The sequence below is a fragment of the Wasmannia auropunctata genome, unplaced genomic scaffold, assembly GCF_000956235.1.
Source record: "Wasmannia auropunctata unplaced genomic scaffold, wasmannia.A_1.0 LD334421.1, whole genome shotgun sequence".
Taxonomy (NCBI): Eukaryota; Metazoa; Arthropoda; class Insecta; order Hymenoptera; family Formicidae; genus Wasmannia; species Wasmannia auropunctata.
The window spans coordinates 13,581-23,512 of record NW_012028469.1 but is presented as its reverse complement, the minus strand read 5'-3'; the positions used below and the strand labels follow the sequence as shown (position 1 = coordinate 23,512).

Sequence of the window (9,932 nt, the reverse complement as noted above, 5' to 3'; positions counted from 1 at the left end):
AATATTACATAACAAATAAATGTTATACAAATACCAATTGGTTATTCTTTTTTACTTCAAGAATATGTGTGTTACGTTTAGTTTTTTTAAGTCTAATATTGTCAAATGAATAATTAGGAGACTAAATCTACCACAGTATTCTCTATTTTTAAAAAGTCCTTTCTTCCTCATTTCATTATTTAAAAATTTAAAAATAAAAAATAAAAATTCATCTCTATAGAAATATTATTTCATAATCCAGAGAATATCTCTGATGCTGACATTAAATAAGATATAATATCACTGTCAAATGCGAATATCGCAGATTTTAACATGATGACGTTGATGCACATGTGGTCGCGCGAATTCTCTCGGCAGAGAGTTATGACAATGACTATAACTTTCTCGGATCTGACGAGCAAATACAATAAGTACCAGGAATATGTCGCGCGGCCATTGTTCGTCGTTCTCCTCGACACCAAGGAGTCCATGGACGAGTTTGCCAAAACCACAAGAAGCATAAAGCCCATCTCCTTCCCCATTTGGTTTGTCGTGTTTCTTCAGTGTCCTGGGAACCCTCTCGAGGAACACTGTACGCACCCTACCAATAACGTATTCAATGTGGATGTCAGCACCCAGATGCTGGTCTTGTGCTACGATCGCCTGACCCTGGTCGAGTGGTACGCTATACGCGATAATCGCACCAGAACGTTCGATCTGGCCACGTGGTCCCCCGATAGAGGTCTGATCTTGAAGACACAAAAGAGCATCTATGCCAGGAGGAGCGATATGTTCGGCGAAGTTGTACGCGTGGCATCCGTGGAAGTAAGTTTTCATCTTTCTCGAACTTTGCTCCGCGCCGTACTAACGTTGCGATAGAAAAGATCGTCAGCGGCGATCGTTTTTCGTAAAAAGTAGTTGCCTTGATAAAAAATCGCTTTGAAATCGACTTCAGAATTTGCCACGGAATTAAATATTAAAATTTAACGATGATCAACAAATTCAAAGACTAACTTGACAATTCTGTTGATAAATGCTTTCAGAATTCGCCGCTACTCTCACTGGAGAATGGTAAGTTCGGCGGGTTTGTGGGTCTGGTCCTACTAGAGCTCTGTAAAGCGATGAACTTCACGGTGAAGATTCTGGATCCAGTGGAAGGATTCGGTACCTGGAGCGAGCAGCAGAAGATTTGGACAGGTGCGATCGGTCAGTTGGTGGCCAATGAAGCCGACATCGGTGTTTCTACGTTCACAATGACGCCTCCCAGACGAGAAGTCATCGACTATACGATACCATTAGTACGCTCACGATATCGCCTCTATTTTAAGGAACCCAACGTGTCTAACGTGCATTGGGATTTATACTTGAAGGTACGTAATAACATTATTTTTATTTTAATGATGTATATTAATTAATCGAGGAAAGTCGCTGATACTGACAAGTCTAATTTTCTAAAAAGACATCTATTTATTTCTCGGAAACTAATCGATGCATTTTATCAATACTGAAAACATGATTAGCTTAATAAAATAATTAAAGAAGTAAGAACTCATAATTTGTATTTTTGTGTAACTTATTTATATATAAAATTAGCTAAAAAATTCTACAAATACGAAAATAACAGTATCACAATTTTTTTTTGTAAATTATTTAGTTCAATAACATAAGATATACTATTGTTAATATTAGATTTTTACATGTTTGTAGCTTCTTAAAACTATTTTATTTACGTTTTTTCTAATTTTTTTCAGTTTTGGGGCTGATTTTTTTAAATGCTCATTTTTAACTTATAAAAACATGAAATATTTGAAGCAGTGTTATAGAAGTTGCTATATTATCTGATAAAAGGTTTTTTAGTTTGTATTTATGTTTTTAAATTTTTGTTCTTAATTTTTGTTTAAGAAATATAATTTAAAAACAAATGTACAATAGTATCGGCAATCTTTTTCTATATTAATTACCTATAATATTAATTATATACAGATTATAATTGTAAAGTTACGAAAGATTTACAACGTAAAAATTTTATATTTATTTTATATAAATGAAATTAAATATATTAAATTTTCTCTACACTGCACTGGTTCAAAAAATTAGATCACTTTTTCTCAATAAATTTTTGTCTATTTTTACTATTTTTAGTCTTTGATTACTTAGCGAATAATTATCGTAAAAAATAGATCAAAAAAGGATTTTACAGGAAAAACTCTTTATTATACGATGCCTTTATTAAATTTGTATTCACTTTATCAAAAAAGAATTTTACAGGACAAACTCTTTATTATACGATGCCTTTATTAAATTTGTATTCACTTTAATACTAAAAGACGTTTTCAGCTTTGAATAAAGATCATGTATTTGACACATCTAAAATCTCCAAATTTGTAGTCTTTCACCTAATAAAAAAATTGGCGAAAATAATCATTGATACCATCTCAAAGTACGGACTTTGCTCTTTCAAATAAAAAAAAATTTTTTCTACACCGATTATTTAGCAAAATATTGCAATTTCAAATAACCTGTTTTTTTACGATTTTAGTACGATATATCGTAAAAAACGGAGGTTACTTGAAATTTCAACATCTTGTTAAATAACCGGTGTAGGGAAAAGTTGTTTTTTCATTTGAAAGAACAAAGTCCGTACTTTGAGATGGTACCAATAATTATTTTCAACGATTTTTTTGTTAGACGGTGAAAGACCACAAATTTCAAGATTTTATGTGTTGAATACGTTTTCATTCAAAGTTGATCACATCCTTGTTGAGTATTAAACTTGAATATATTAAAGTAAAAATTGAACAAAGGCATCTTATAGGTGAGAGTTTGCCCTGTAAAATCCTTTTTTGATCTATTTTTTACGTCAATTATTTTTTGAGTAACCAAAGTTTAAAAATGAATTAAAATTTACTCAAAAAAAGTGATTTCCTAATTTTTTGGACCAGTGTATATTAAAATTAAAATTTTAATTATTTAAAATCATATTTTTATACTTTTATTACACCTATGAAAATAAAGCTAGTATTAAAATAATTTATGTAGATAAATATTTGCGGTAACAAAGTCTAGTCAATATAGTGTTTTCTTTCATTCATAAATTTTGCAGGCATTCAGCTCAGAAATGTGGGTAGCATTAATAATGTTAATAATAGTCGCTTCTTTTCTGTTGACTATTATGAAAATAAAAAATGGATATTTCTCGATGGACTTAATGTCCGAAAACTATATTAAGGTTTGGGGAATTTATTGCCAACAGAGTCTGCCAGGTAATATTTGTTATAGAGATATTTAATAATTTTACTTAAGATTTTTTTATATAACATTTTTATACTATTCGTGGATCAACGTTTTTGACATTAGGACGTCAATATATTAATATATGTATATTTGGCGCCAGAATAGAATGCACATATATAATTTCATGTAATCGCAGAATTTCCCAGAAGTTCACCAATAAGGCTGGCTTTTTTTTCGATTTACATCTCGTCGATGATAATTTTGGCCATCTATTCCGCCTCGTTGATCAGCTTTCTGGCGCTCAATTTCCCCACACTGCCTTTTCCCACTCTTGAGGAGTTCGTTAATGACGGAACTTACAAATTAATCGTTGTGCAAAATAGCGCCGAGATCGAGGCTCCTAGTGTGAGTCCGCCATTATTTAAACTTTAGAAATTACTTTGCGTAATATCAACTTGTTACAGTATTTTCATTCGAAGCGCTCGCGAATAAAAACAATCTATTAAATGTAACCAAGAACATTTGGAAAGTTTTAACATTAACGTATAACGTTACATATAAAGTTTTAATAATTTAATAATTTTTTAGAAAATTTGATAATTTTAAATGTTATGGAATTAAATTTTTTATTTGCAGAGAAGACATTTTTATTCTTACTATAGCATTACAGACGCACGTTTCGCGCGTGTTATTTACATTTTTTATTTTTTGCTATATTTGCTATATTACAACACCTACGTATTGTTTAAATATCCAATGACAACCATTCATAAAGTAGGCACAACGAGAGAATCAATCAGCATCACGGAAAAGTTACAATAATAAATTTTAATAGATACGAGTACTGAGTACTGACTTAACACGCCTTTTTTAGAGACGAATTTTTTAGATTCTCATAAGTATTATTTGTGTGAGTTTGTAAAGGAGTTATTGTATTCCGATTACGTAATTGGAAGAGAAACAACATCTTTTTATTCAAATTATATATTCCAATTTTTATTTTCTCGAATCTTGCAGCGTGTCAAAGACCCAGTATTTCGGAAAATGTATGAATTGCTGGTGGATAAGAAGTTTTTACCGGCAACACTGACAGACGGGTTCACGCAAGTTAGCGATATAATTTAATTAATGACATCAATGATGTTACGTTTCATTAAGTCGATTCACGTCTCACGCAGATCTGCCAGCGGAAGAACTTGGCATTTTACACGACGGAGGTTCTCAAAGAGACCATGAAAATACAATGTAAGATCGTATACATTGATACCGGGAGAATTCAAAATATGGGGCTAACGCTATCAAAAGGAAATCCTTACACTGGCTTTATAAATTATCAGTAAGTCCTATAAGTCCTGCAACTAATATTTATTTATTTACATATTTATAAAAAATATCTATAAAAAATACAGATTGAACCTCTTACGATTGTTTCTTCCTTTTTGAAAGTGAATGTTTTAATATTTTAACATTTTCATATTTTTCAGCTTGCACCGATTGCAGTTTAATGGCGTAATGAAGAAGTTGCGGAGCAAGTATCTTGCAAAAAATCCTTCAAACAAGATGATTTTCAGTATAATTGATATAAGCAATGTAACGCCGATTCTGACGATAATGGCGGGCAGCATGATTCTATCACTACTTGTATTGATAATCGAGAGAATGTATTATTTGTTTAAAACTCGACCTAAGAATAACGAATCGTCTGTTAAAAAATTCAGCCATAATCTTGGCATAAAAAATAAAGTGCGAATGGGATACAACGAGAGAAATTTTCAACTTCAAGAATTTTATAATAGACCGATCGGCTATTGGCCATAATAGATGAAAGGACCGCTATAATTGCTACAGGGATGTCTTGTCTGTAAAAACTTACAATTTTTATAATTAAATAAAATACTTATTATATAATTATATTCTTTCATAATTCTGATACATAAAAATAAGAATAAGGTAAAGATCTGATGTATTAAGATTTCAATTCTCTGTGGAACTAGATTGTAATCAATTCCTATACTATTTATTGTGAAATCCACGACAATTCTTCTGTATAATTATATTATTCTATTATTAAAAAAAATTTTTTTGAAAACCATTGTAATTCATAACACTGTTAAATAATGATTTTGTAAATAATATTTAACTATCAATATTGCAGATATTTATCAATATTGCAATATTAAAAATGAAACAGTATCTTATTGTGAGGATATATTACAAGTCAAACGGTTGTATTTAATATTTGACTATATAGGAATATCGTATTATGTTTTCAATTAATTTATAAAAGATATCGAACAACCAGCTGTGCTCATTCAGACCTCCTCGAATAGTGTTTAATTTTTATTACATGAACCTAAGTTTATCATATACTTATAATATATAAAATGTATTTTAAGCAATACAATAACTTCCACCAATATATCAGTTGTAGTCTCTTTTTAAATCGAGTAAGTTCGAATTGATTTTAAACTGTGGAACCAATTTTTCAACAATGCAATATAATTACGACAGACATTCAATTCTCGTACGTGGGCTATAATTGTCACGCTGACAACGATCGACTTCTCCTATTGTTCATGAAAATATATCGAATCACGAAGCGCCGTGGATCAGATTCCTGAGAATTTCATCATGAATATCTGCTGCCAGCAGGCGCTTATAGGTAATAATATAAATTTTACAATAACTTCCGAAGCAATTTTAAACATTTGGCTCTAAGATATTTGTAAACTATCTCACGATTGCTTTGTTTTTCTAAAAAGGAAGTGATAAATTAAGTTTTAATGAAATTCAGAATTAAGTTTGACATTGAACTCTATTCTCTTCTTTTTCGAAAGTAGATCGATGCTATAATTAAATTTCTTCCTCCAGAATGTTTCTGAAATGTTTGTCGCTGCGCATGGCGTACTTCACGATATTTCTAACGGCGGTGCTGATAACGGCAACCTATTCAGCGACTGGTTTACTTTCTGATGGCATCCTGTCCTTTCAAACGATACACGAATTCGTCGAGGACGATACTTATAAGTTGAACGTTCGACGCGGCAGCACCGACTACGACGTAGTCTCCGTAAATTCATTAAGCGATCAAGAAGCCCGACTTTCACTTTCAGCTCATACGCCTTTCGTGCGATCGAAGTTATGTCATACCGTTGCATTCGGTAATATATGGAATTACGGTCACGTTTAATGTCTACTGTGGTGTATTGTTGACGCGAATAGAACAATAAAAAATTTTTGTATTAGAGTTAGTTTTTTTCTATCAGATAATTTTTCGCGATAATTTCAGACTAGATATACGAGGCGCGCGTTGACAAAGTCTTTCTCGGTAAAACTGATGAAATTAATGAAGGATGAATAACATAGCTGTCAATAACATATGGCTGTATGTGTGAGAGATCTGATCGAAGGTTTCGTGCAAATACGATCAATAATCCGTATTTTTATGCGCGACATCAAGAGGAATGAAAAGCAAAATTAATTTAAACGACATAGCTGGTCAATCTTTTATTTCTATAAAATTACTTTCTTCTCCTAATTAATATGATTACTTTAAAGTATCTGTGCTTGAAATTTTTTACATAATCAGTTACCTGCTACTGATACAGGAAGAGAAGAAAGATTGCTTATATGGTGCTAAGCGCTCTGAAGAGAAGCGTAGAAATAAAGATACCTCACAAACTGTCGAGCATCAGCACCTAGAGGATATAGACAACTTAAAGATGATCCCATCTAAGCCCCTACATGGGTTTAATGAATCATCAGAAATTCTAGACAACATATGATGCGTCTGAGGAACACATTTTTGCTGCAATAAATTGAAGCAAGATTTACGAATTGTTTTGCTTGATTAGCATCATCCTAATTTTGGCGATTTATTGTGGAAGCTGTGTTATATAAGCAGCATGGTGCTGATTATAAAGAAATTTCATTATCGATCGAGAAGAAGGAAACTCACATCGATAGTTTTCTTGCCAGAAAGATATTTATCAAAAAGCACAATAATTGATATAAAATTTATAATTTAATTTACAATGAATTGACAGATATCTTTCTATCGAGAGAATTTCTTCGTCTCTTTTCTTTCTCTATAGCAGAAATTTTCCATTTGTGTGTACATTTATATTATTTATGTGTTTGTGCTTGTAAATTTTCCAACAAACGCCAAGTTACGTGAAACGTACTTATTAGTTATTAATTTTCTATTCAACAATATAATCATAAAATAACGCATGAGTGCGAAATTATATCTAATAAGTACGTTACATGTAACTAATTGGTATTTGATTAGTTAAAACAGTTAATTAAAGTTTTTCTGTTATTCTACGTTTCTAAATGATATGTGTACTGTAACATATTGTTAAGATATTTATATTAATAATTTAAAAATTTATGTCTAATGATTCTAATGTATATGATAATTATTATTTAATTATTATATAACAAATTACGTTTACGGCGTGCTAACATAAAAATAAAATAACAATTAAGAGACACTTTTTTAGCAAGAAAAGATACGCGCCTTCCAAAGCTTTTTATTTTTTACTTTTAACATTCCTGTTAATACTGGCTTAATTCTTGACAAATTGATTATTTAATTTGTTACAGCGAATGATTTGAATAATTCTTGTTGAAAATTATTTAAATCATTCCTTGTAACAAATTAAATGATCAATTTGTCGATATCACAAAGATTTTCTTTTCCTGTTCAATGCCACATCCCTTTTGCGAGAACGCATGTACGTCTAAGTTTGCACTGATCTTTATGCATCAATCTGTGAAAACTAAAACACCTGAATGCCATATATATGTAGTAGCAGCCTTGTGGATGATGCACCGATAAGTAATGGAGGCAAGGGCAGCTCAACGACGCTGAATAATTTAACGGTTTTGTCGATGACCCGTTGATAAAAATTGTGTCCTTGCGTATTTCTATATAATTTGTAATAATGACGCACATTCACATTATCCGGTGACATTTTTTTGCGCCTAGCCCTTATAGATCCTTGTATCCGATAAATCCCTATTTGCGATGATCACATTTTAGTCACGCATTTGCATTCTTGAGTCGCGGGTATCCTCATTCTTTTTTCCTTAATCTGTGGCTCAGCGATAAACATATTTTCAACATGAATACCGCGATTCATTATTGTTTTTAGAACTTCGAAGTAAGATATATTGCATTTTATTGCATCTCTATCATTATTACTCGCTCCTAATTAATTGTGAATTGTTTTATCGTAACAGTGCTCAAATTTACAAAATAGATTATTATTCTTTTATTTTTTACTCAGTAATCGTTTTAATTATACTCGTACTCATATTTCACTAAGTCGCACTCGTTTTCAATCGTGTGCTACGCGAAATGAGGTACATGACAGCGCGATCGATAGCGATGCTTCTTCTTATGTTGGACAAATTGCTGACGGAAAGAATAGGTATTAACAATTATTTCCGACTGTTCAACGACGTCCACAGATATTATCGCACGTCCTGCGTTATTTTCGTGCGATCTGGCAACTCCGGTAAGTGGTCTGCAACCGGAAACAATTTCCGGCAATCGTTTCTTATATTGCACTTTTGGCGAAAAGAAAAGTTTTCGCGAACTTTTGAATAAATATTGAATCATAATTTTTCGTGCAAATCATTTCAGTTTAATCATATTACTTAAAATAATGAAGTTAAGTAAGTTAAAGGAAATTTTAAAAGCCGATTTTAAAGGTATTTTTTGGAAATCTTTTTTATAAATAAAAATTCAGACGTACTTAAAAAATGACATAAGTTTATAAATACATATAATGTAGATGTAAAATATAACATTTGTTTTAATTTTTATTTTACAAAACAGGACGATTGGAGCGTTATTTGTATTAGATAAGCGATCCCATGCACTATGTATTATTTTATTCTGCATATCCAATTTTTATTTTTCCCAAAAAACATTTTCGTGGAATATTCTTAAGACTATAAACTTTTGAAAAAAGAAAACAATTGATTTCTGGAAATCATAAGACCAAAATATCTTCTTAAATTATAAATGTATAAATTATCAATAATATATTATTAATTTAACATCATTTAACTAAAAAATAAATGATTATGATTTATCAAATGTTACGTAACAAAAAAATTGTATACAGGTATAAATTAATTTTTTTTAAATTTAGGGACATGCGTGAGACGTTTAGTTTCTTTAAATTTGAATATTGCTGCTAAATAAACAATAAGATAAATAAAACGTCATATATAGCTAATATTTTCAATTTTTAAAAATTCTATTCTTTTCCATTTTAAATAAAAATAAAACATTAAAAATTAATCCTTGAAAAAATTAATTAATATTAAGGCACAATCCACAGAATATCTGATGCTGACATTAAATGAAATATAATAAAATAAAACCATTGTCAAATGCGCAGATTTGAGCACGACGACATTGGTGCACATGTGGTCGCGGGAATTCTCACGACAACGAGTCATGACCATGATGACAACTTTCTCGGATCTGACGAGCAAGTACAATAAATACCAGGAAAATGTCACGCGGCCTTTGTTCGTTGTTCTTCTCGAAATCGGAGAAACTATGGCCGAGTTCGCTAAAACCACGAGAAGCATAAGGCCCATCTCCTTCCCCATCTGGTTTGTCGTGTTCCTTCAATGTCCTGGAAATCCCCTCGAGGAGCACTGTACGCAACCTACCGATAACGTATTCAATGTGG

The 9,932-nt window shown here is 31.3% G+C and overlaps 2 protein-coding genes across 2 annotated transcripts in view; both read left to right on the top strand.

Annotated features, from left to right (window-relative positions):
• Positions 1 to 369: 369 nt before the first annotated feature.
• LOC105458685 (probable glutamate receptor) lies at positions 370 to 6,998 on the top strand. The gene is made up of 9 exons (XM_011704177.1): positions 370 to 804; positions 1,023 to 1,349; positions 3,083 to 3,242; positions 3,410 to 3,618; positions 4,231 to 4,320; positions 4,392 to 4,549; positions 4,698 to 4,874; positions 6,085 to 6,283; positions 6,822 to 6,998. Exons 1-9 carry the CDS (start codon positions 370 to 372, stop codon positions 6,996 to 6,998), a joined length of 1,932 nt encoding a protein of 643 aa, XP_011702479.1.
• Positions 6,999 to 8,578: 1,580 nt separating this feature from the next.
• LOC105458684 overlaps positions 8,579 to 9,932 on the top strand; it is a 5,247-nt gene continuing 3,893 nt past the window's right edge. Inside the window, exons 1-2 of the mRNA XM_011704176.1 lie at positions 8,579 to 8,738; positions 9,633 to 9,919. Of these exons, the coding sequence (XP_011702478.1) occupies positions 8,579 to 8,738; positions 9,633 to 9,919 (447 nt within the window). The remainder of the gene's footprint in view (positions 8,739 to 9,632; positions 9,920 to 9,932) is intronic.

Excerpts from the sequence above, each read along its gene's own strand:
- LOC105458685 (XM_011704177.1), top strand. The coding sequence starts at position 370 with ATGACTATAACTTTCTCGGATCTGACGAGCAAATACAATAAGTACCAG. Across the intron at positions 3,243-3,409 it reads TTGCCAACAGAGTCTGCCAG|AATTTCCCAGAAGTTCACCA; the intron begins GTAATATTTGTT and ends ATGTAATCGCAG. Across the intron at positions 4,321-4,391 it reads TGACAGACGGGTTCACGCAA|ATCTGCCAGCGGAAGAACTT; the intron begins GTTAGCGATATA and ends CGTCTCACGCAG.